The sequence below is a fragment of the Seriola dumerili genome, unplaced genomic scaffold (genome assembly GCF_002260705.1).
Source record: "Seriola dumerili isolate Sdu_G_001 unplaced genomic scaffold, Sdu_1.0 BDQW01000052.1, whole genome shotgun sequence".
Classification (NCBI taxonomy): Eukaryota; Metazoa; Chordata; class Actinopteri; order Carangiformes; family Carangidae; genus Seriola; species Seriola dumerili.
The window spans coordinates 580,866-607,972 of NW_019174307.1; the positions used below are offsets into that span (position 1 = coordinate 580,866).

The 27,107-nt window shown below is 39.9% G+C and overlaps 1 protein-coding gene across 1 annotated transcript in view; it reads right to left on the minus strand.

Moving 5' to 3' along the window:
• Positions 1 to 3,935: 3,935 nt before the first annotated feature.
• LOC111218790 (inactive dipeptidyl peptidase 10-like) overlaps positions 3,936 to 27,107 on the minus strand; it is a 51,783-nt gene continuing 28,611 nt past the window's right edge. Inside the window, exons 8-26 of the mRNA XM_022741263.1 lie at positions 25,479 to 25,599; positions 22,947 to 23,101; positions 18,943 to 19,040; positions 18,732 to 18,855; positions 18,600 to 18,638; positions 16,810 to 16,917; positions 16,238 to 16,329; positions 16,105 to 16,152; positions 15,520 to 15,641; positions 14,425 to 14,472; positions 13,784 to 13,882; positions 11,265 to 11,334; positions 10,838 to 11,032; positions 10,005 to 10,059; positions 9,813 to 9,912; positions 9,445 to 9,503; positions 7,430 to 7,502; positions 5,769 to 5,842; positions 3,936 to 4,073 (exon numbers count right to left, since the gene is read on the minus strand). Coding sequence (XP_022596984.1) covers positions 3,936 to 4,073; positions 5,769 to 5,842; positions 7,430 to 7,502; positions 9,445 to 9,503; positions 9,813 to 9,912; positions 10,005 to 10,059; positions 10,838 to 11,032; positions 11,265 to 11,334; positions 13,784 to 13,882; positions 14,425 to 14,472; positions 15,520 to 15,641; positions 16,105 to 16,152; positions 16,238 to 16,329; positions 16,810 to 16,917; positions 18,600 to 18,638; positions 18,732 to 18,855; positions 18,943 to 19,040; positions 22,947 to 23,101; positions 25,479 to 25,599 — 1,818 coding nt within the window. The remainder of the gene's footprint in view (positions 4,074 to 5,768; positions 5,843 to 7,429; positions 7,503 to 9,444; positions 9,504 to 9,812; positions 9,913 to 10,004; positions 10,060 to 10,837; positions 11,033 to 11,264; positions 11,335 to 13,783; positions 13,883 to 14,424; positions 14,473 to 15,519; positions 15,642 to 16,104; positions 16,153 to 16,237; positions 16,330 to 16,809; positions 16,918 to 18,599; positions 18,639 to 18,731; positions 18,856 to 18,942; positions 19,041 to 22,946; positions 23,102 to 25,478; positions 25,600 to 27,107) is intronic.

A 27,107-nucleotide genomic window follows, 5' to 3' on the forward strand; every position in this document is an offset into this window, starting at 1 on the left:
CCCCCCCACCCCCCACCCCAACCCCCCCACTTACAATTTACAGATGTCACCTAACCACCTCACATGCAGATACTTCAATTTGCAGAAGTCCCCTAAACGCCTCACTTGCAGACTATTGGCAAANCCCACCCCCCACCCCAACCCCCCCACTTACAATTTACAGATGTCACCTAACCACCTCACATGCAGATACTTCAATTTGCAGAAGTCCCCTAAACGCCTCACTTGCAGACTATTGGCAAAGCTTCAATTTACAGGTGTCCCCTAAACAACTAACATGCAGGCAATAGGTAGACACTAGCTTCAGCACCCATCAGTAGCAGTGCACTGTATAGTGTCTTTATGGGAGGTTTACGGGTGTTTATAGTTATCACTGCAAAATGTACAAACATAAGGGGCATTCAGGGACCCTTTTTGCTCTTTATTCTGGTAAATATATAAAGACTGAATCAAGCTGAATGTTAGATCTCGATATGTGATGTTGTTTTTTTGAATGAATTATTTCAAGTAAGCACAGGTGTACTCAGCTTTCCCCAGTGGTGATCCTAGACTCTGGGGGGCACCATGCAAGACACCCACTTGAAGAACCCCCCCACCCCCCACCCCAACCCCCCCACTTACAATTTACAGATGTCACCTAACCACCTCACATGCAGATACTTCAATTTGCAGAAGTCCCCTAAACGCCTCACTTGCAGACTATTGGCAAAGCTTCAATTTACAGGTGTCCCCTAAACAACTAACATGCAGGCAATAGGTAGACACTAGCTTCAGCACCCATCAGTAGCAGTGCACTGTATAGTGTCTTTATGGGAGGTTTACGGGTGTTTATAGTTGTTGTGTACAAACAAATGTACAAACATAAGGGGCATTCAGGGACCCCTTTTGCTCTTGGGGGACCCAAGCACTGGTTTGCGTCTCCTGATGGTGCGCCTCTGCACATCCCAGCAGGATTGATTCAACATTTTCCATATGTCTTTCCTGCATTCATATGTCCCTCTGCTTCCAGCGTCTCCAAACTCAGGGACCAAAACAATCCATCTGCCATATTGTTTATTAAGCTGAGAGTAACAGTTTAGGTTCAAGATATAATGTTGAAACCAGATATTTGGTGCTACTCTACCGTGGCCAAATGCAGAGCTGTTGAGTCAGACGCAGCAGTGTTTCGAGGAGGAGGAGGCTTCATTACACCTCGAGCAGAATGAGAGCCCCTGTATCCAGCGGTAACGCACTTCATTGCAACTTGTTTTGTTAAACTTGTGCAGACGCAGAATGTAAAATGGCCAATTTGGGGTTGTAGAGGGAGGGAGGTGCTGGAACTACTTTTAGCAAATAACTGCCAGGTGCAGTGACTGTTGCAGAATTCTTGAATCTTGTTTTCACAGTCAGGTTGCCAGGTTCGATTTCATTGTACCAAACATGGGTTGTAATTTTAGATTTTTTTCTAAACAGACATCACTTCACTCTCTGAAAGAGAGCAAATAAGCATATTCCAGTTACCTCTTATATGTTTGGGAATTCCCTCAGCGCATCATTGGATCAAAAAAGTCGCAGCAGATATGAAACAGCTTCGATGCGAAAACAAATTTGAGATAACATCCATCACTGCTGCTACATCTGAGCCTCGTACTGGTGCAGCTTCAGCAGACTGGTCTGTCCTATCAGCCATGGCTCCAGTCAACTCTTCATTTTATTGCTGCCTCCTTTACACATGAAACAATGCAACACAGAAGAGAGAGACTGTCCAGTTTAACCATTTATTTCAGCTTATAAATTATCCCAACTTTACAAACACCATGCAGTTTTGTCAGAATCAAGCAAGTGCAGAAGTGTAAGCGGCACAGGATCATGGTCAGAGAATGATCTGTGGTCAGTTTGCTGTTATTCGAGGAAAGATATGATGATGTGAAGTAATAACAGGTGTATTATTACAAGTTAGGTTTCTCCATTTTGTTCCCTATTTGAAACCCTTTTCACATTTTGGGATATTAAATGACACATTTGACATGTCCAGCTGGTCATACACAGTCAAAAGAACAAATTGCAAAGAATGGATTCATCTTTAAGAGGATTTAACATGAATTTCGTAGGCTATTATATAATAGTTATAGATGTAGTCTCTTCAAAGTATAGATAAAAGACATCTGAAAATTTTATAATACCTTTTTCTGATGCCTATAAAATCCAATATTCTGTAATATGACACATTTTAGTAAATCCAGCATGTTTGTTACTTAAGTAAGCCCAAATAAGGTAACTGCAATGATACAGCTAAAAAGATCTCAGAGAGAGTTCTAAATCACAAAAAGACAAAGGAAGAACAAGACACAACAACAACAAATTGAAAGCTCAACGGGAATGACATGACAAAGATGCTGCGTGCAGTTTAATCTGAGACAAAAATCACATCAGTTCTTCTTGGAGTTCTAAGTGCATCCCAATTCAGTGGCCGCATCCTTTGGAGGACCAAGTTGTGGCGTCTGAAGACGACATAGACCATGAAGGCAGAACCAAAATGAGATGGTCTGGTCTGGTCTGCAGAGGATTTCCTATTTATCCTCAGCTGCTGTTACAGTGGAGTCTGCCTTATTCTCTTTTTGAAAAGTGATTTATCACTGGCACGCAATGAATCTTGGGATAGGTTGGGTTATGAAAAATCCACCCATTGGATTTTTCATTGCCCGAGAAAGGAAGGATTCATTTCTTTGGTCAATCTTAAAGCAGTCTTTGAAATGGGTCTTTAAATGCAGCCTTCAAAGGATGCGGCCTGTGATTGGAGACTCAAATATTGATATCATTCATTGTGACTCACACTTCCCGAGCATATCATTATCATTACCTCTGATTTCTGTGATCCATTTAACAATCAATGGAAAAAGATGCTTCAGAACTTGCCAGAGAATCATCGGGTTTTTACTTTTTCTGCAGTATCAAAGTCATCCAGTGAGAGATGTTTGTACATCCATGGTGACGTTGCAACTAAGAACTGCTAAGAGCTAAGTCAGCATAGTTTTAATGGTGCCAAAATATATGGTATAAAGAGAATACCTGTACCTATCTGTATGTGACATTACAACAGCCTGTTTGAGGGTTTAGATTTTTTCTATCATCATACAGGTCTATATGTTGGCGTAAGGATGTTTCAGGCTGTCCGACTATAGAAAAAACATTTTCACGCAAGTCAAATTTCACACTCAGCTGATGAAAAAGGAAAATACAGAACACGGGACCGCAACAGCGGGAACCAGCAAATTCAGAGAAAAACACACATATGCTCCAGACGGTATCAAAATCATCGACCAGCAGCAGGTGATGTGAAAATCACCCCACCTCCCCTTGAGACATAAATCCAGTCCGAATACGGCCAAAGCTTCGGTGGACCACTGGTGAAGGTGCAGACGCTCTGGTGATCCTCAGGGCTGCACAGTATTCAATCTTCATTATCTAATCAGATACTATGGTGAGTCTGTGACCTGTGTTGGCTCTAAGGTTAGAAAATAATGACGACTGTAATGAGGTAAAGGCACCTGCAACTGTTTTGTGATATGATCTCTCAAATATTAATATTAAGTGAAGTTTTGTTTGCAGTACATAGAAATAGTCACAGTAGATTTAGAAGTAGTCAGCAAAAACTATACTCGAAAATGGAAAAATACAAGTTTCTTTGATACCCTGACATTTGCACTCTGATACAAATCTTACAAACAATAAGTAGAATCTGAAGCATTATATTACAGCAACTTCCATTACATAACTTCATCAGCATGACCCTGGAATCCAAATATAATGCTACTGATCGTCCACACTGTGGGTCTAAAGGTTTTCAGTGATGCTGTTGGAGTGCTTTCACAGATAGCAGCGCTCTCATAGCTGGCTCATCACAGCAGTTACTCCTCATAAAACTGTCTCTCCTCCCCATCAGGAGCTTCTATGGGCTAGTCATCTTCTTCAGATGTCTGCGGGACAAAGACCTCGTCCTCCTTAAAGCAGTGCCTGAAGAAGGTGAGCACTGAGTTTAGCATGTAGTGTCGGCTCTTGACAGAAACAATGTTGTGTCCTTCATCTGGGAAAATCTGGGTGGCGGGAAACAGGAAACAGGTTGTTACTGGTTTGACCCTTTTAGAGGCCTCAGAGTCACAAGTCACAAAATAAAATCCCAGTTAAAAGGATAAGGCTGGTGATATTTTATATTTTTTCAACTGTCCATGAAATGACCAAAACCAATAATTGATTCCATCTATCAGTATTTTCTGACATCCTGTCCTGTGTGTAGCTCTGAGCTCCAAGCTCTTTAAGGGATACAAACGTTCCTAAATGTTCTCATTTCCTAAAACATGACTGTAACTTTTAGTAGATGTTACTCAAACAGGAAGAAAAAGTATATTTGTTGAAGACTGTTTTCAGTCACAGATATGATATGCTAGTGAGTGTTTACAATAGCTGAGCGAGACTGTCCTGTAAAAACACGAGCCCATAGGTCGTCTGTGCAGCAGGTTGTTATGACCCATAGTTATGTTTTGTTGCTAGGCGACATCTAGTGGTCATTGTAATGATGACAGGAGAAAAGGGAAAAGTGCGGTGACGTAGTATAAAGAGAGACAAAGTCCACGTCAGGAGGAGGCTGTGGTGGATGGCTGGTGTTCAATTCCCATGTAAAAGTAGCAGTTTATGTTGTTTCTTCAATCCATGACCATTCGACAAAGTTAACTATGTTGTTATTACTGTAACCATGACAACAATGATTGTAACCAAGTCATGACTGCGTATTATTGTAACCATGGCAATGAAGGTCTGGTATGCCACTGTCGGTACAGTTGTCGTGCTTATTATAGCAACCTGACAACCAAGGTCTGGTGCGCCCGCTGTCATAGGAGCTCTGTTTCAGGAGACACTCGTGTGGATCGTATCAGAGGGTTGAAAACAAACGACCTGTATGGTTGAGGTTGGAGGAGGAGTTGGCTGGACACTGTATGTAAGTTTGAATCAAAGAAACAACAGAGCATGTCCTCATGCTAATGAAGGAACAGTGCAACAATGTGACTCACTGAGGTGTTTGTAATAGTTTTTGATGGGTCTATATTAGGCTCTGATACACACAGTGCTTTTCACTGGGATGCATTCATTGTTGGTTTTGGTCTTTTCATAGGATTTGATGACAACAAGGAAAGTATTCACAAAAAGTTGAGAAAAATAGACTCAATCTAGTTCCTAACTGATCATGATTGGAAAAACAATGAGAACTCCTGAAAATAAGGGGTGTGTCAATCCTAACTTGAAGACTCCTGACGCGTAACATCAGTGTGAAGCTAGAGGAGTTCAGAGTTCAGAGTCCTGAGACCTACTTAACCAAATTAGCCCAATAAGGTTCCTTAGCTACTGTAGAAAGACAAAGAGCTTAGAATATCATGTTTTAGCAGCATTTTCCATCAAGACTAATCACCCTTTCATAGATTCAACAGTCCATCTGGAAACTGGTCCCCTCGCTGCCAGCCAATCACTATAGACCTCTGAGTCAGCTCTTTCATGGAACATGACGTCATCTATAGCAACTGGGTCAACCCTGCCCCTCTTCTTAGCTCAGGAGCTCTCTTTTTTAGTCAAAGTTGCTGTCAGCAGTTTTGTGAAAAGGTCTTTTGAGGAAACTCTTAGCTGGGAACCTTTAGTTCCATTTAGAACACTGTCTGTTTGAGCTATAAATACAAAATCAAGGTCTCCTCTTGTTGGGGAAGTGAATTGAATTGTAACTAAGACGAAACGGCAGCAGTCACCTGGAGAGTGTAGTTAACATTGGACGCAGACAGCAGTTTGACCAACTCAGCAGAATGTTGGAAATGAACAGTGGCTGAAAGAGAAGAGATAATTAAAATGGATTCATCAAAGGCCTGATACAACAGCTACTCAGTCCATTACTCTCCCACAGTTGGGAATTTAATGCCAATCAATTCCTGTACCAAAACATTCCCAGAAAAAAAGAAACTCAGCAACGACTTACTTCTTCATTCTGAATGCAATAGTATACATTGTACCACCATTATACCACAATTATACCAATCAATGCACAAAAAGCTGAGGACAGTTATTGTGTATTGTGCAATGTACTTTCTAAGTTTGCTGAAAGTCCAACACAGTGGCTAAGTGGGGAAGGAAAATACAGGATTCTGCTTTGTTATTGGAGTGTTTCATTGACAGTTAACTGTATTATGTTTGATATGTTTAGTGTCAGTTCCAAGGAAAAATCCTAATATTTCTTCAGCCAGGAAGGAGTGCAGACTATATTGGTATTTGGTTTGTCCCCTTCTTGCTTTAATGATAGCATCCACAAAACCTGATGACCCATTTTATCCCAACAAGATGTGCCAATATTCCACAGAGCTTCTTCTGGTGTAACAGACTGCTCGGCTTGCTCAGTCTTTTAATGTGTCCCTATAAATGTTCAATGAGGTTGAGGTCAGGTGACGATGGAGGGGAGTCCATGACAGTCAGGACGCCTTGGTTTTCTGTGGTCTTGAAGTAGTTCTAATAAAGCTTTGGGGTGTGTTTGGGGTCACGATCCTGTTGCAGTATGAATCCTTCTCCACATAGATGTAAACCAGAGGGTGTAGAATGTCTCTGAAGACTGGAGTGGTATTCCTCATTGGTCAGGGTGGAGTCAATTCAGTGCAGGCGTCCAACTCCAGACTTGAATATTCCCACCACCATGTTAAACTGTGGGATTGATTCTCTCTCCTGTCCGTCTCCTTACATACATCCTTCTGTTACTGCCATACATCTCAAACTTGGATTCATCAGTGAATCCATCCACTATGAAATGCTGGTATTTCTTACCCCACCCGGAGTGTTTGGCCTTGTGGTTTAGAAACTTGAACAGTCTTCTTTTGACAGGACTTTTGCTGATTGCAGTCTTACAGAGCACATTCTGTATCTGTGGTGAAGATGCTTTTCTATCTCTCAGGGAACTCAGCTTGATGTATTGATCTTATGATGGTTTGGTGACTTATGGTCTGCATGATCTGGCTTTGAATACAGCCATCACAATATTACTTAGTGAGGAATGATGTGCTGGGAACCTCGAAGTGCAGTCTTATTTATAAAAGCTGAACACTGTAATTTTATTGCTGACCTAGAAACGGAGCAGAATCTCAAATATTTCTTCATTTTATAACAGTGTTTTTAAATGTTTCTGAATCCTCAAACTTTCTGATTATTTCCAGATTTACATGAAAACATCAGATTTTCAATGTAGTCTCAGACTTGTGGACCCGCTGTATATTAAATATAGTTTTCATTTAAAGGTGTGGGACAAAAACAAGCATTAAATGTCACAAAATAAGATTTCACACCAGACTCAAGATCAAAAGATCATGACTGGAGTTGTTAATGGTTAGCCTGGCAATAAACCCTATGATACACCTACATACAGTATACTCACCATCTGCTGTGCCATGGATAATAAGGAAGTTCAGTGGACTCAGTGCTGTGATGTTACTGAGCAGAGTGGAAATCTGTTGGAGACAGTAAATAGTTAAATTACCCTCCACACACAGAAACAGCAACGGTTTCATCATCATCTAGATGTCTAATTTAAAGCTAATTATCAGGAAGTGAAGTTAAATGCAGTTACACTTCAGGAGCTTGTGATCTTATGTTTGTAAGAATGAAGAAAGAATTAAGTTTGAACAAGAAAATAACATTTTTGAACAGCATCAGGTCCCACAATAATAAATATTTAATAATATAATATAAATAATACATATTTATAAGGTAAGCCCAGTGAGTTGTGGCCTAGACTGAAGTAAGTATAGTAAGTGCAGTTTACACAGCACTAAGGTGGAAGGAGAGGTGCAAAGTGAATTGTGGGTATTTTGTTTGGAATTGGGTCTGAAAAGTGTCAGCCGAGAGCAGAAGCCTCTGAACTAAGTGTGTTTCTGGTGCTGAGTTAGTCAGCTTGTATTTTGTTGCTTCTTTCAACAAGTACAAACTAAATACTTGTTCACTGTAAATTGCCATTTTCTTTTGATGAGAAAATCAGTGTTCATTACAACAGAATTGCAGGTTTGTGATATGAAGTTATCATTTTAAATTTCAACATAGTATGTAAGAATCATCTTTTTTCCACCAGAAGCTAATCAAAGGTGTGAATCATTTTCATAGTAATAGTTTTCCAATGATGTCTTGTAATTGCCCAGACAATTGCAATTTAGACTGTGCAAAACTCAAAACTGTGAAAAAAAAACTAAACTTTTTTTTTGATACTATGAAAAACATCGCATATGGCGGAAAATATTGCAACGTTTGATATTATCGAACACTGGCCCAAATCTACTACTGTATCACATCAATTTCATGTTAATAGCTTTAACAAACGTGTTATTTTATTGTACAACAGTAAGCTACTTCATAAAGCAGTTAATATGTATTCAGATCAGTGTGTTGCAAAACAAAACTGGCTTTACTAGGGGAATGACATGATTGGACTCCCAATTTCTCCTTAAACATAAACTCAACTAGCCACTAAACGCAGTCCAGACAGTAATAACCTCTTATTGTCTGGTGGAGCTGCCCCACTGTGACTGGCACGACTGCTTCACAGGGAAATATGAATGGCTGAGAGGACAAAATTTATCACCGCTCTCTCCAGTTAAGATTTCACTTCATACAGCCTTTTTTGCACATGCTGCCAACGCTCCTTATTCTGTATGAAAGAATAACAGATGTGCTTGGACTCCCACCCTTGCCCCTGTATCTCATTCACATGTTCAATGCCGTAAGAAACTGTTATTCATACACATACAAGTGTACACACGTCTATTTCGTTTTCCAGCATTGTTCGGAAGGTCAGGAGGATAAACTGGTTAAAGTTCCCATATTTTAGATGTCCATGTGTTGTTTGATTATAAAGCAGGTCTAGGTTCTATATTAATACTGTGAAAGTATCAAAGCCTCAGTCCACAGAGAAATGCACACAGCCTGTATTCAGAAACTGAGCCTTAAAACCAGCCGTCAGGACTTCTGGAACTTTGTGATGTCACAACAAAGCAGTCACCATTCTAAGCCCCGCCCACCCAGACCCATCGGCCAACATTACAGGACTTCAGAAGAGAGGCTCAGAGCCTCCTCTCTTTTGATTGGCTCACCGACCTGTTGTTACTAGAGCTACAGAGAGAAGCCTGACAGAGGAGATGTAAAACTACATTGAGATTTTTGGTTCTTAAAACCACAAATATATCTTCTGGTGGATCAACACTTCAAATAAAACACAGTAGAAGAGGAAAATATGGAGCTTTAAGTTTTGATCACTCTCAATTCAAAGAGAGAAAGGAACGAGGATGTATTCTAGCTGTGCGAACAGTTAATGCTGGATTAATATAAAGACACACTCAGACAGTTTTCATTCACATTGAGTCTAATAAAACCTTCGAAGACACCACTGACATCCTGTCGTACTTTGTATTTGTGATCCTCTTTCACCGGAGAGCCAAAGTATTTCTCAGTGAAGGCTGACCCTTTATAAAGATACAAAGAAAACAGTATTGTGAGTAGGAACAGCATTGCTGTTTTAATTCACACACATTTTAATCATGAAAAGACTCCCAGTTGATGATTAATATAAAGTTTATTAGCCTTCTTAGGTTTGTTAAACACTATGAATAGATGGACCAAGACTATTACAAGTCTTATATTGTAAATTTGTTAATGAATATATGTCACTGATGAGCAAATGCTAAATACTTGTACACTTGGGATAAGCTACAACTTCAGATCACTTTAACATTGTGAGTCTGTATGATATTCCATCACTGTATGATTCTTACCATAGAGTCTCCAGTTTGTTATAGGAGCCACAGCGATGCCGCATTTGAACATGGAGCTGTGGGAAAGGAGCAGGAGCGAGGACAGGAAGCCTCCGTACGCCTGGAGAAGACAGACATCCCTGCTGCTTAAGAAACGGTCTAAATTTCAAGTCAAAATGTATTTATTTGATAGAGAGGCTACTGTAACGTTACCTTTCCATAAACTCCAACTCTGTTGCCATCGATGTACGGCAGCCTCATCAGGTGCCTGAAAAATTAGAGTGAATTATTCGAGCTGTTACTCTTTCACGCTGACAAAGAAATCAAATGACTTTTCTAGAACTAGTATAAATAGAGACGAATTATTTTCATGACTCAGCTCTGCTCGAACAAAGGGGACCCACCAACAACTCTAGAGTCTCCATTAGACCCCACATTTCTACGGTGGCCCTGAGACCTCAGCTCACTGCAACTTTACCAAGTGATTGTTGCAAGGAAAGATAAAGTAGTTATCACCATGACAACTGTCCTTATGCTGTCTATGAATACTACAAACTTGTGGTCAGTGTTTTAGCATCTGATGAGACTTTACATATTATTCTGTTCCTCCAGCTGGACTTACTGGATTACATTTCATTGTCTTACTGGCACCTTAATCAACACATCACCACCAACAGCCCCCTGCACTGTTTTCAGTCTGAATCTCTGCTACTACAGCAAGCTACCACAAGCTGACCCCAGAAATGAGCGGTAAGTGTAATGTAAAGACTGAATGTCAAATCCTTTATAATTCTTGTTTCTGAAAAACAGTAAGTAAATTCTTACTTAGATGCTGGGATAAATTGGACGGTTTAACATGGGAGTCTATGCAGACTCACTCACTGTTAGAGCCAGACTCCAGTGGTCATAAGAGGAGCTGCAGTTTTCGGCTTCATTTTTTCAGTCCCGGAGGTTGACGCTAGGGCAACCCCACAAAACAGGCTATGGTATACACAATTTGTTAGGCTGGTCTAGTACTGGATAATTTTTAGGCAAAAAACACTTACTGCAGAACTGAGATTTGGTCCTGGACATCGACACTTCCCAGCCTCTGATGAACCTCGTGCAGGATCCTCTGGCCCTGGAAGCCGCTGCCCCGACCGTCCAGTCGAGCCACGATGACGCTGTCTGAACTCACCAAGACAGAGTCCCAGCTGAGAGAGAAGCGGTCGCTCACCGCCTGACCACCAGGCGCGCTGTCACTGAGAAAGAGCCGAATAATAATAATGATATCGCCAAAGATGCTCAAAGGTACATGAACTTAATTTCTGAGCATTACTTTAGAGCTTTGTGATTAATAAATGAACTAAGTCTCTGTTTACATTGTAATCTCTCAAATTAAATGAGAATTTTAGAATATAAGACTATAAAAAGTAAGATTAAGATATGCTTCTACAAATTGAAAATGCGCAATGTGCAAATGAAGTTACATACAGAACCAATAAAAGTGGGTACGCCTTTGTTTCATCCAAATCTATGGGGACAATCAACTCTAGAGGAAGTCCTGCAAACACAAATCAACAAGAGAACTTCAGGATTTGATACATTTGTCTGCAATTAACCTTTCATTGTAAACTCACAGTTTAACATTCAGAGTGCATTTTAATGGGGAAGAAGAGCTCAACACAGTGGCTTCATCAGTCATGAAAAAAGATGGAAGGGGTGACACAACTAATTGCTTTTCTTGAGTCATTAGTTTGAATGGCTTTGCTTCATTAAGGTTTAAAGTGATAGTTGGGGTTATTTGACGTGGGGTTGAGTGAGGTACTTATCTATGGTCAGTGTATTACCTGCAGTAGATTCGGATCAGCGCACTGCCATGTCGAAGAAGCAGCAGGAGCACCGCCACAGAGGCTGAGTGATGTGCTGCTGCGGGCAGGGGTCACCAGAAAAATGTATTTTAAAAAAATGCCCACAGAAAAAAGTTGAAGTGCACGCTTTATTTTGAATGTTTTCACCACTTTATCTTGCTGTCAAACAGCCCTTTCCTTTGGAACTGACTGAAATCTGACTCAAACAGCTGATCTGCAGAGAAATACAGTGCGCACCTTAGTTGTGATTGTGAGTAGTAATACAGTAGTTCAACGGTTCACAAACTGTAGATCCAAAGGAAAGGGCTGTTTGACAGCAAGATAAAGTGTGCACTTCAACTGATGTTCGTTTTTTTTTTTTTTTTTTGTAGGATTTTTTTAAAGTGGCTTAAACACCGCTGCTTCTCTAAACTGGCAGTGTGGTAATCTGAATCTATTGCAGGTAATACACAAATGGTTATAGATAAGTACTACTATAGATAAGTACCTCACACAACCCTACGTCAAATAACATGAACTATTACTTATATTATTAGAAACCTGGAATGTTCAAATGTTTTCCCTCAATGCCTCTTACTGCCTGGAAGTTTCTTTAAAAACCTGTGTGAGTGATTCACAGTGAGGTGAAGAGCCAGTGATGTGATCATTGTTGGAGGTGTTAACTGGTGTGTATCAGCAGATCAAAGATGTCAGGACTGTGCTGTCAGCACAGGACAAGTGAGCGTATCACTTAGAAATGATTCTTTTTAAATGAGTGTTAAAATGTCACACTGCACTACACTGCCATGTCTAGTTGCCTTTGACCACGACTGTATGTGGACTGTGACCTGTGAATGATTATGAATTGACAGGTTTCATGAAAACCCTTCAACAGCCAAAATAAACCTGAAAGAAACACAGTGGCTCATGTGAAAAAAATAAGCCTGTGATTCCATTTGTGTTCAGCTTTTGGTGACAGGTTTCCCATCTGACTGTGTGTCTACACAAAAGGCCTTAAACACGTATCTCATTGTCTCTAATAGTGAACACAGATTAGGGAAAGGAAGCCATATGGTAAGCCATCCACTCTAATTAAAATTATATACGATTGCATTTGGGATTCCAGGGCTGTTTCATAATCACCTCAAAAAGCTCAGCACCTGTTCACTCAGTTGTGTTTATCCTGAATCTACATATCTGATTTTGACTGTCCAGTTCATGGGCACATACTGTACATCATTACATTGGAAATTATCACAACTGTCTTAATGAGAAACCTGCTTACACCTAACTGTTTCTAACCATATTTTACAAGTATGCATGACAAAGAATTAAAGGTCACATATTTGACACTTCCATTGATCCATAAGAAGATATATTTGTGGTTTTAAGAAACAAAAACCATCTCAATGTAGTTTTACATCTCCTCTCTCAGACATCTCTCTGGAGCTCTAGTAACAACAGGTATGTGAACCAATCAGAAGAGAGGAGGCTCTGAGCCTCTCTTCTGATTGACTGACTGTTTTCTGAGTGATCCATTAAGGGCAGATTTCAGGTAAACACTGAGATCAAATTCTGCAAGGTTGGGCTCAGGTGGGCGGGGCTTGGGAGCATGGCTGAGAGTTGTTCCAGAAGTCCTGACATTTTAAGGCTCAGTTTCTGAATACAGGCTGTGCGCTTTGATACTTTCACAGTATTAATATAGAACCTAGACCTGCTTTATAATCAAACAACACATGGTCCTCTGCTTTTATACTATATGGGGCCTGTAAGAGGATCTTCTGGAACATGTCAGATATACCTGATGCTAAAACACTACACACCAGTGTAAAGGCTAATAATATAATGAAGTAAAATTTACCAATTGTGGAAAGAGTCTATGGCAACCTGGAGTGTTGTGTGGATGGAAATACGCTGTATGTGAAAGGTTACACAACTGAATTTTAACCTAAAATTGGTTCCTCAACCCACTGATTATGACTCACTCACTGTAACATGTCCATTTGTTTCTAAACCTTCATTGAAAACAAGGTTGGTTGTTGTAAATATGGCGATAACTGAGGTAATGATGATATAGACAACACTTAAGGATGAGTCAGAGAACAAAAAATCATCATCGCAAAACCCAACATTCTGCACATAGAGGTGATTGCAATGTCACACCAAGGTTGTTGATTTGTACAGTTCGTCTTTCCCACTTGGGTATCGTCCTGTTCATCAGTACATGTTTTAATACTGTGTTCCCTTCAAACGTCTTGTGCTCTGTTAGAAGACATAAGAGAAATAGAATTACTTTAGTTCAGAACAATCTCAGAGTTGTGTGTAAATTACCAAACACAAAACGGTCACATGCATCAAGAAACTGTAATCTTGAAATTTTTACCAATCAAGGTCAAACATGACGTAACATGATAAGAGAGGATTAATCACTATCTCTTAATCAGCGAGCCCGGTGGTGGTGGAGGAAAATGATCGTTTATCTACTGCAGGGTCCCCTTACGCTGCTGAGTGCCTCTGATGTAAATGTTTCAAGCACTTAACGTCTTAATCTTAATTACACCTTCATGTCCATTTTTTACGGTCCTGAGTAAACATCGGTTGATGAATAATTTCGTAATAACTTAATTTTAGTGACTCGAGTGAGTTGATCGATTTAATGCACTTTTCAGACACTGAAGGAAGACCGACTGAAAAAAAAAATCCAACTTCTACCCAAATATAATGAAAAAAACAAACCTGATGCAATTGAGTGAAAGAGTGTGAATAGTAAATTGGTTGAAGTTTGCCAGTGCCACAATACTTACTGTTCATATCATTTAGTTTGTGAAGAGTAGACTGGGGTATTCCTGGACCTGGGGAAAAATAACTCAGTCAGGAAAAGCAACAAACAAGACTAGGTGAAAACCTAGTATACGACTGGACCACATGCCATCACAGCCAAAATCCCAATAAAGCTCCTCATTTACATATTTTTCTGTTTCTGTTGTCGGAACAGTGGAACAAGTATGAAACAACAGCCATGTTTCCATTGCAGTTTTGGACAAATTAGAAGCAATTTCTTTGAAAAGTTGACAAAACACAAATACATGTTTCCATTGAGCGATGTTATGAGAATAGAAGTGGGTTTTCTCCTCTCGCGATATCATTACAATTAAACATGAAAATGTATTTCCAGCAGTCTGCCTCTGGTTGGAACTGGAGTCGGTTGGGCCTGATACGGCAGGCTCCACGACTTGAATGCTAAAAAAGTGTTTCCATTTCAATTTTGTGAAATATTACTTTGTTGAATTGAACTGTCTGAAAAAAAACACCTCATGTGAAAAGATAATTTTTTTGTGACATTTGAGAGCTTTTTTTGAAATTCATGTCTTTCATTAATTCATTAATTTTTAAGTTTGCTATTTCAAATTGGGCATTAAGCAGATTAATAGAAACACACCTAGTGACTGAAGCACAGCCCATTAAGACTGCATGCAATATTTACTTGTAAAATGATCACTCAGACAAAAGAAAGTTAGAAGCGTTCACATCAGCTGCTGTGCTCTCAGTATAGAGAGCACAGCAGCTGATGTGAATGTGTGTTTGTGTGTTTGTGGAGGGAAAGCCCGGCCTTGCCCTCGTGGCACAGTAATGATGACTCTCTTCAACAGAAAGTAGCTAAGGTTTGTCTAAAAAGTTGTTAAATCTGTTGCAAAAAAGGAGCTACGTTAGCAACACTGATTATTCATGACAGATCGTTTTGAAAGAGCAGTAGGGAAACTCCAACAGTCAGCCAGGTAACTTTATCACCCAGTCAGTCAGTCAGTCAGTCAGTCAGAAATGTGAAAAAGGCTGAGAACACATGCGGTTCTTCAACATTTAGGTGTTACTGCAGTGTCAAACCAAATGACATCTTTTACCTCTGCAGTTGAGAAGCACATGTTGGTAGTTAGGGCTGAGGATGGCGTCATAGTAGGTGCACTTTGATTTGAAGAGGGAGCACGTGAGGCATTCTTTCTGAAATGGATCCACAGTGGAGACCCTGTTTGAGGAGAGCAACAAAGATGTCAGGGTGCAACAGAGGTCGATTGCAGAGGATTTGCAACGTTTGTTTCTAGCCTGCAAGCAGGAGACAAAATGAAAGAAAAATGTTTCAAAGTGAAAGTCAAATTAATAATTAATCAACACTATAGCACACTATAACACTGAAAATACTCTTAAGACATTTTATAAATATTTTTTGGGGGGGGTCTTTTATAGTATAGTGAATCATTCTTTGAAATATGCTTCTTTGTTTTGGTAGAGATTGATACCACTCCAATGTCTGTTTGATTAACATGATTATTTTAGCTTTGCATTAGCTTTCACAGTATTGAAATAGAACCTAGATCTGCTTTATAATCAAAGAACACATGGACATCTACTTTTAGACTATATGGACCTTTAATAAATGATGGTGCTTTCTTTAAACTTGCTTCTATATTGAACTGAAAACGATATGGTACCTGTACAATTGCCGCTGCGTTGAGCCTTCCTCTGTGCTCAGGAAATAACTGAAAAACATAAAGTTAACTTGTTATAATAGAGTTCGTATTGTTCTATATATCACAATGTATGGTGTGAGTAACTCATGCTTACACTGAGTTGGTGGTCTCATCATAGGCCAGAATCTGAGAGACTTCCCAGCTTCCTGAGGTCAGGTGGCGCATGCTGCCCTCTTGACCCTCAGACTGAGAAGCACAAGAGCGAATACGTCACAACAGAGCAGAGACGTCACGTTAACATGACCCGACATGCTCTACATGGTCTTACATGGGTGTTGAGTTTTTGCACCTAGCCCTGACTTTGAATCTAACACTTTTGTTCCACTTATTATCTCTACAGAAACTGAATGAATCTGGCACAGAACCCAGAGCCTCCAGTGGAGCTACTGTCTAACACTCCCCTTAATTTATTCAAGTGAACGTGTTCTTAATTTTCTGGTGTTTCAGGGAATAGAGTTACGATATAATTTAAAATGATGAGACTTCCAAATGGAATCACATAAGCAGTATGAATAATTGGAAGGGCCTTACTGTAGGCAGGACAGATAAGAGAACAAAAAGGAAAAAAGTACACACACACACACACACACACAAGACGTTTCATTTAAAGAGTGAAAGCACCAAACTGAATCTGTTCCTTTGATTAAAAGTTTGTAATAGTTTTACTTGGTTGGAGATCATGGTGATATGGTTGAATGTCCCGCGGCCGCCGTGTTTTAAGGGCATAGTGATGAAGAGTGTTGTGCAATCTCTGGAAAATACTGGCTCCTCGTTCTGCGAAACGACACAAACAACAAACATTTCCAAGCCATTTTCACACTGTCATAAATTCTTCCACCACAAGTTATGAACATTGACTGTGTTGGAAGGTTAAATGGAAAAATGGGTTTTGGAGGCATTTCTCATCTAAAACATATTTTGCCTAATAGTTTTCAATTAAGTTCAAAAGGCCAGCAGATTGTTTTTAGCACTGGCGGCCAACTATCATTTGCTATTTCATATTTCACTGTCGTGTAAACAATCCCTTATTATTCATTTCTTCTGTTTTACAAATAAAATGTATCATAGTTTATCAAGAAGCCTCTACTTTTCAGATCCAGTTTTCAGTTGTTGTTGATGTTGTTTACCGTTAGAACAAAACTCAGAACTTCACCCATGTTTGCTTTTTCTTCTGATATATTCAGTATAATGTACGTTCCAATAGCAGCGATCCAACCAGTACAACGGACATGTCATACACACTACTCTGCTGTTTTGAGTTTCTCCTTCTCTTCATGATGTTGCACATAAAAAGCAGCTCAAAGCTCATCATTTGTCCCTTTCATGTTGATTGCACAATGCAATGTTTATAGAATAATTACACCCTCAGTGTGTGTTTAGATTGGTTTCCTATCAACATTGCTTTCACTGTGTCATTCTTTCTGCCACAAGCCCCGAAATTTTGCGGGGAAATGAAGGTTCGATTTATGACAGAAAGAAGTGTGTCTGCCACTGGTGGCTTTCTCCAGGTAGCAGGAATGGCTGTCTGTTGCACAACCGGAGAAGATGTAGATTTTGTGTTGTACAGGTCAGGTTTTTGATGTATGATTCAGTACTGATCCAGTCCAAAGATGGTGAGCCACCTTACCAGGATCCACTGCCATGATGACTGAGAATGTGAAATGTGTTGAATGGACTGTGAACTTTGCTGATTCTAGAGATTTTAACACTAAACCCAATTTAATGATGTGGGATGACACCATAGACACTGAGTCAAATCCCCCGGGGGTGTAGTGTTTTTCATGGTTTAAGTATTTTGGGCCTTTTCTCTTTTGATATGATTTTGTTTGTTTCTTCTATTGTGGGTGCAGGTGTGTCATAACCAGGTTAGAGATGACAATAATTACAACATATATTGTCAAACTAAGCCTGTTGACTTGCCCTCATCAATCATCCATCCTGCTCCAGCAGTCAAACCTTAGCATTCGGTCCAGCATCCTACTGAATGCTGAAATTCATATTCTACCAATTGAACTATATTGTGTTTTGCCGCTTTCGCTGCTTCCATTGTGTAACATTGTATTTTTTTGTGCTTTTTCCTTATTCTCTGGAGAAACAAGTCGTTTGCAAATCTGCCAAGCTTCCCAGCTGACAGCTGATCTGGCTGGAATTTCACTTGAATCTAAAATTATTCAAAGGCGACCAACTCAGGGCTAAATCCGGTGTCAGCCAGACTTAACTTGGAGCAGCAGATTGATAAGTATGATGATAATGTTGTACTGACTGAATTAGCACTGTATAAATATACATAATGCTGAATTTATCATGCAAACTGTAGTAGATTATGGTGTTTCTCAATATGGCCTTTATTTTAGATTTGGCTATAATTTTATTTCCAGCCAAAATGATCAGGATTCCCTAAAAAAATAAATCGACACATCAAAAATAATGAAGCTCTTCTGGAGTGAGACGCTCACCTGACGATCAAGCCACTTCTCTGATGTCATCACATGTTTCTGAATTGAACAGATCAGAAATCAATCCATAAAACTGCTGTATGTTTATTGGAGATTTTAGGTGTTTTCAACATAAACTTTTTTTTTTTTTACCTTTGTGCAGTCACCTGTGATGACATCACACAGTGAGAGAATGGACATGTTTTGAGCTCGGTTCACCCAGCGCACGCTCAGCCTCTCCTCCGTCACCCATTTCACCATGGTGATGTAGTACTCACTAGTAAAAAACATAGATGGAAAAGTGGTGAGCGAATAACAATAAGATCTTACTGTTATTTTGAATGAACGTTTGTATGAAATGTACCTCTTTTCAAAACTGTCGGGAGGTCTTAGCTCAGTTGTTAGGGAGCTGCCATCTAGAGTGACCACACAGAGTCTGACAGTGGGATTGATCTGACCCATCTGTAGAAAAAACAACATAAATATATAATTACATTCACAGGCCTAATCGAGTTCGATGTGGTATCCACGATGCATTGCAATACACTATAGTAATAACAATAAGCACCGAGCAACACGCTGCACTTGTTCTCTATTTTTATCTGCTGTCATACTGAACAATGGCGGGAGGGCTGTAACAAAGAAAATAACGAGAATATGAAACAAGTACAGAGAACAAACTGTGTTGCAGCACAGTACACTGTGCAGGCCCCCGGGGCGAGTCAGTTGTTTTCCTTTGCTTAAGCCTCCCTCAAAAATAGAGCTCATTAATCGACATGACGAGGAAAATCTTAGTAATTCAGAGTGACCTGTCACAGAGACGACAGTATCTGTTCTGCACTTGTGCTCTCTTATTTTTATTGGTTATTATTCATGTCTTCTCCAGTCCCACACTCTCTCCTCTTTTGGAGGTATAATAGCCTCTTTTAATAATAACTGTGTTCAGTTCTGCTGATGCTATTTTCTCATATTACATGGGAGGTATAACATCATGGATCAAACACATTTGAAACTTGCAAAAAACAAATGCACAGTGGGCAATAGGTCAATAATTACATTATTATTTTCCTGCTCTCGAATACAGTGCCGCTATTAACGTATAGTATATAGTATGTGTTGTACTCTGCTCTAATGTCATTGTTTTTAAGTTGCCTTTAATGAATAGGACCGTGAAGACAGACAGGAAATGTGGGGATAGAGAGCAGGGGAAATGACGTGCAGCCAACAGTCTGACCAGGAGTCAAACTGAGGACTCAGGACGTTTGGGTATGCGCCCTAACCACTATCTATAGGGTTATATTATTGTTTCATTTCACATGCATTTCAGTTACATTGGTCAAGTCAAGACAATTATATTCACACAGCCCAATATCACAAATTTCCCACCAGGGGTTTTGAAATCTGTGCAGACATCTGTCTTTAGACGCCTGATTCAGAGGAGCAACAGAGGAGGGATTCCTCTTCCAGAATATAGGAGACACTTGTTCAATAATGTCTTGCACACAGTAATTTAGTTTTTTACTATGTCAGTCCTTGAACCTGTCACGGTCTATTTCTCTTTTAGCCAATCGGTGATGAGCACTGTGAACTACCACGTTTCTGGATGGGTGGGACTGAGACGAACAGCAGACAGAGACAATGGAGGGAAAAGCTCATTCACAGCTGTCAAGCTAAACATTTCAGTTGAGAAATGTTTGTTAATGTATTTATTTACAGGGCATACGTTTTCTGTTTGTGTTCTAACCCTTTAAAACCGGGGAGTTGGAGCTGTTTTTGACAATGATTTCACTTAATTGGCAAATGCAGTGACCACGGCTACTGCTAGTTAGTTAGCTGTCACTCTAATGGTAAGGGACTGAGAGTGTGAGGATGACATGTTTGGAGTTTTCTGGGTATGATCTATGTAAGGACTATTTGTAAACTTGATTCATATGTAACATTTGTAGTTAAAAGGAGGACATGTATGTGTGTAGATGTATGGACGCTGCACACCGCTGCAGGACAGGCGCTGTTGTCTGCTGCACACACAGGTAAACTGTTTTTTCTCCACCTCGTCCGTTAGACATTTCCAAAACTCATCAGCAGCTTTCAGAGTTTTCAGGAAACCTTGATTACTGACAGAACAACTTTCCTGTGGATTCTTGAGCTCCGGTGTGCATGCCAACAGCGTGGTGGCACAGAATGACTCACAGAAAAATCCTGGGTATTCAAAACTTTTTTTTTAGTTTTCAGTTACTTATCCTAGAGAGGAATTCAAAGTGTGAATAAATATTCTGTTATTCCCTTTATATTTTGTGCTTTTGCCTTGTTCATATATGTTGTTCATATGGTGATATGTATGATAACTGTAGTTGTTACTAAGGTAATGCAGAGTAGTTAACATTAGTCACATTAATAAGTTAACCAGGCCTCTCTGCACCTTAACCAGAGTCATATGCTCTATTTATTGTAACTGTATTGCCTCCTCATTTAATATTACAGTTATTATATCTAAAGGCAGCAGGACAGCTACTGTATATTGATAAATCTGCAGACTCCGGGGCGACCCGAGTGGTTAGAGTACATCAGTGTGAGCGCAGGTGCCCTGAGCAGAGAGTCCCGGGGTCGACTCCCAGCCAGTGTCTTTGCTGCATGTCACTCTCCTGCTCTCTGTCCCTGCATTTCCTGTCAATCTCCACTGTCCTATCAAATAAAGGCACAAAAAAATAACTTAAAAAAAAAATAAAATAAAAATCTGCAGCCTCTGATGTGAAAAGTGCTACACCAGGCTGCTACAAAGAAACCCCAGAAAATTCTATACACACCAGACTGGTCCGTTATGACTCAGTATTCTGTTGGTTAAGTGGGAGGTGTTGGAATCAGCGGCTCATCAGTCCTGTGTGTCGCTGCCTCGCTGTATTTCATCTTTTGACTATTTTTGACGTGAGGTACAGCGGACTTATGCTGTCATATAAAACAGCTTCATCTACAATTTCTTATCATTTATTTTTTTATCATTGTACTAATAAAACACCACATGTGCTTCTGGCCCCCCAGCGTTGACACTGTGTGATTCCATACAGACGACAACAACACGATTTCCTGAAAAAGCATCTTTCCATTTGTTTTGAGACGTTGCCGTCATTCTCCCTCCTGATTGGCCCAGCCGTCAGTGAGGTGACCGGATCACAGTGTTTTTAATCGTGAAAAGACCCCTCCCACCTATGTGCAGCTTCTACTAGCTGTTTTGCACCTTTGCACCGCCGCACCAAATGAACTGAAATGGCAGGTGATCCTGGAGACACCCACGCAGTCTGTCAGACCAAGAGGTGCTGCCTTGCACTTAATAGGGCCCTTCGTCTTAGTCTTGTTATTTGCAAATAATTATACAATGTGGTGCTGGCCTAAAAAAAAAAAAACAAAAAAAACAAAAAACAAATCCAGAATGGCATTCTTTAAAATGTCAGTTTGCCAGTGTGAATGTCACACTAACAATAACTGTGTATTTTCTTAAGCGCAGACACATGATACCCATAAAGCATACTCTCTGGGGTGTGCTTTCTACTGTGCATTTCACTACAGAAGTGAATCCCCAAGAGACTGAAGCTGACGCACCACTGTCGAAGTGCTTTACAGCATCAGCGCTCTCATAGACAAAAGGAAGGAGAGGGAAATTAAATCTCTGCTTCATTTAGTCCCACAAGATTACCACACTGACCTCATTCAAAGATATAAGCAACAGAATCACTCTGTGTGTGTGTGTGTGTGTGTGTGTGTGTGTGTGTGTGTGTGTGTGTGTGTGCATACAGTTTTTACACACTGTGTGGGTATGGCTAAGCTAAAGCAAAGTGCTTCATTAATTAGAAGTCTTCCTGTGAACCCCCACCCACCCCCCATCTGTGTGTCTGATCCGGCAAATGAGAATGCCCTCTACCTTATGACCCTCATTCCACCACCACCCCCACCCCCCCCACCTATCTCCACGTCTGAGAGTCATTTGATACGCTACACTTCCACATCAAGGGATGGGAGGTGTGTCACGAGCCTTTATAAAGCATACCACATTCCTTTGCCTCCCAGTGCCACAGATTCCTTCAACCCTCCCTCTTCAAAGGGAGCAAGTCAGCGTTAACATGAATTAAACAAGAAAAGGATTCACTAACCTTCGTGGATAAACTGAAGCACAGAGCTCGCAGCTGTATTATTCATAGCACCGGTTTGATACAGTGAAGCCGCTACATCGGCTGTAGTACTGTCAGCTTGTAACGGCTGTTGTACAGTATCAAGTAAGCTAAAGGATGTTGGGAGCAGTGGGAGTTCATCTGGATCTAATTATTTCGAGCGATGCTCTACTGATCGGAGGAGGCTCGGGCTGACTGCTGGGAGTACCTTTGGGTAAGGGTACTCCTTCCCTCTGGGATAGAGAGATCCTGTGAAGCGAGGCAGCAGCATGTTAGGGACCAGGGAGTCGTTGACCGTCAGGTAGGCCAGTCTGGATCCATCAGGTGACCACCAGTGGGCCACCTGAGTGTGTAACACCTCCTCTGGAAAAAACCGAGAGAAGAAAAATCGGAAAATCTGAGGCAGTAGAGTGGAGCCTGTTAATCTGAGACAGCCGTCACAAAGGAGATGGTCCTGCAGGTTTTGTTAGCCAGTATTTTTTTTTTTTTTTACCAGTAAAACACATTGGAGAGAAGGCTGTGAGTGGACCACAATCCCAACAGTCTATCTGCCAGAATAGTAAAACATCCAAGATTGATTTTTACTTTTTTTTAACTTGTTTTTAAAGCACTTGCACCAGTATATATGTTCCACACGCTATGAACCCAGTCTGTTAATTGTTCTGAAGAGCAGGACTAAAACCTTGGGCGAAGCAGCTTTCAGCTTTTATGATCCGAGCTGCTGGAACTAGGAACGTCTCCCCGAGGATCTGAGAGCAGCCGGAAGTGTTGAAATGACTCTTCAGTCTGCCTTTTTATTAAATATGGTTTTTATTCATTAGTAAATTTATTTAATTCACTTATTTTATTGCATCTATGTTGTATATTGCATTTTATTCTACTTAATGTTATTTTATCATGAATTTTCTCACGTTTCTTTTGTTTGCAAATGATAATAAATAATATAGTATTCATATAATAACAGTTTTTCTCAATCGCTTTGATGCAACTCACTCATCAGAAACGTCGTTCTCATCTCTCCTGATGCAGTTCTCAAACAGTTCATGCATTTCTCCTAACACTAACTCACATGTGCAGAAGCCTCTAAAACAATCAAATCCTTGTTCACATCGAAACATGCAAAGTCAGTCAATCACTTCAACCTTGTCACCAACCAGAGCTTCAGGACTTAGACGCCGAATGTTTTGATGTTTTGATAAAAAAAACTTTAGCAGATGAGAACTGCAGAAAATATAGAGCAAAAAATGTTCAGACACAACAATGTGCTGCAGTTACAACGGCAACATGTCGGAAGAATAACTACATTCTGTTTCAACATCGTACTGGTGTTTACTGTGCCGTTTACATTTCAGACACTGTCGTGTCACTTTACAACACTGTGTGGAAATGTACATACAAACCTATGAAAGACAGAAGAGCTTTAGATTTAGAACATGGTGTATCCAAAAATTTACTGTAATGAAAAAAGTGTTCTGCATTTGATGCAAACACTTGATTTTTAGATGTGGTTTGTGAAAGCTTCACTGCAGTGTTTCATTTTGCAGCAGATTTGTGGCACTTTGTATTTTGTATGTGTGATTTTTGGATTTGAGGGAAGAGTTTAGAAAAAAAATGAGAACTGGTTCAAAAAAAAAGTGTGAAAGCAGTTGCAAAAAAAAAACTGCATCTGTAAATTCGCACAATATAACTGTAACTGAGGAAAGTGATAAACATGGAACTATGCATTCAAATACACTGTATGTATGTGTGTGTGTGTGTGTGTGTACCTTGCTCTTTCATACATATTTGAGGAAAGTTTAAAGTGATTTGAAAACACTAATGCAAAGCAGGATCGTGTCAAAGAGAGTGAAAGGTTTGTTATTCTATCTGACGAAGGTACAAACCGCGTTCATGAGCTGATGGAAATTCAGCTGTTTTGAGATCTGCATTAAGAGTTGTGAGAATGATGTTTCTGATGTGTGAATTGCATTCAGCAGTTACAAAGTGCTTCACAATTAGTAATAAAAATGCATAAATGGATCATTTTAAATTGAAATTACAGCTTTTTAATTGTATATCATTGTTGCACTCACTTGTATGAAAAGTGCTTCACAAATAAAGTTTGATTAATTGATTGAAGATCAGCAGCAATGAAACCTTTTGATTTCCTTCCTTCAAAATAAGCAGTTGTCAGCTGAGGTCTGTACGGTCTGTATGGTACAGGTGTAGAGGTGTTCAGAGACTTGTAAATCCCTTTTTTCCCTTCAGATATTACCTTGCCCTCACAGAAAAAAAAGCTGTTATTCAGGTTACATACAGGCTGTCTGCAGCCTTAGAGGGAGACTGCAGGCACTCTGCAGGCCTGAAAAACCTCCTGCCATCTGAAAACATCAGCATCTGCTTCTGCATGTTTGTAATCTATATTTTTTAGCAGGGTTACTGCATTAATAATGCAGAAATTTACATTTTTTCTTTTTCTTGTAAGTCCATTATAGTTATCAACTGTAACAACCAGTTCTATCACAATTTATTTAGTATAGAAATAAAATACAGGAAATTGCATTAACCACATAAATCTCTTTTCATTTTTTTTTATGTGAAGAACCTATGACTACATTTTGACTTAATTGTGATTTTTTATATTCATACATTGTCAAAAATAGTTTTACAGCTCCTCCGCCTGGAGGACTGCTAGATACTCTATAGGTAGTGTTTGAATACCTCCACCTTTTCAGTTGCTTTCCGCCGGCCTCTCTCTTACCCTCATACAGCCAGTCTGCGATGCCATTGAAGACGATCCCCTCCTGTCCAGAGGACGTGAGTCTCCACGAGCTGCTCTGAACATCTGTTTGGTAGTAGATGTTGTTTTCAAATATATATATCTGTGGGCACAGAGGCAATATAGAAAACTAAGACAAAAACAGTGTTTTATATATTATCATATAGACACATAACATACAGTACTGTACTGCATGCTATGTACTGTGAGGGAAAATGCCACGCAGAGGGACAATGCAAAAGAGACACGCAGATGATATCTTCATGTTTTCACTTGCTTTGATTCATTTAATTGAGAATGCATTTAAAGATTTCAGGGGCGAATTACTAGGATGATTAAACTGTTCAGGGGGATTGAAATATCATCCATATTATATATTAATATAATATAATAATATAATATATATACTAACAGGTATATACTGTATATATTTAATTGAATGTGTGGATGAATGCTAATGTTAGCTATTCTAACTTTAGTCTTAAGTTACAGTTGAACTAAATGAAGCTTAGTGCAAGTTCAATCAGGAAGACTATCTCTATCCTCCCTCTCTCACCCCACTCCTCGTAATCAGCTGATTTCAGGTGCTCGGGAACCAATCACATCGCGCCACGATCTCATACTGCCAATCAAGTTGTCCCCCGTCATACTTTAAAATCTGTTCTCCTCTTTCCTGTTGTCATCTGTCATTTCAATGCGGTTGCTGCGACCCTCCCCCACCCACTTCACCTCCAGTCAGGCCGAGCTCATCATCACTCTCTCCACCTCCAGATCTCCAGCTTCTCCTCTTTCTATCTCCAGGACCACCACCAGTGTCTAAACCCTGGGGGGGGGTTTCCTATAATTTGCACAGCCTCACTCCCTTATCACATATGATGACATCACGATGGGGTCTAACCGCTAAAGACTGTCATATCTCTCACTTTTCCTCTCTTTGCACATGGCAATAAAAATGTATTCGTTAAGCAAATGAGTCTTTCCTGATTGAACTAATGTTATGCAGCTGATAGCGCACCCTGATTTCCAATATGAAATGTCATAGATGATCTAATGTTAGCAAACAGTGGTGCTCAGTCATGAGCAGTGAGACAGTGGAGGATTAGTTGTTGTTTTGACATCAATATAGAGTTTATTATTTCATTTTCATAGTCTTTGTGTGTCTGTGGCGGTTTTGTCTTTTAGCTTTTTGATATTAGCTTTTAACGATACATCCACTTTAATTAGTTTACCTGGTTGGGTAATGGAACAATATTAAAATCTGAGACTGCTAGGCGATATATCTAGTGGTCATAGTAATGATGACAGGAGCAAAGGGAAAAGTGCGGTTACGTTAGTATAAAGAGAGACAAAGTCCACGTCAGGAGGAGGCTGTGGTGGATGAGTGAATATGACACAGGAGAGCTGTGTTCCATTTCCATGTGAAACCAGCAGTTTATGTTGTTTCTTATCACGTTGTCATTATCCATGACCGTTCGTTCTTATTATTGTAACCTTGACAACAAAGATCATCTATTTAATTTTAACCCGATGATCTTTTCCTAAACCTTACCAAGCCATTACCATTATTATAGCAACCTCTGCAACGTTCGGTACGCTGCTCTCTCTATTTGA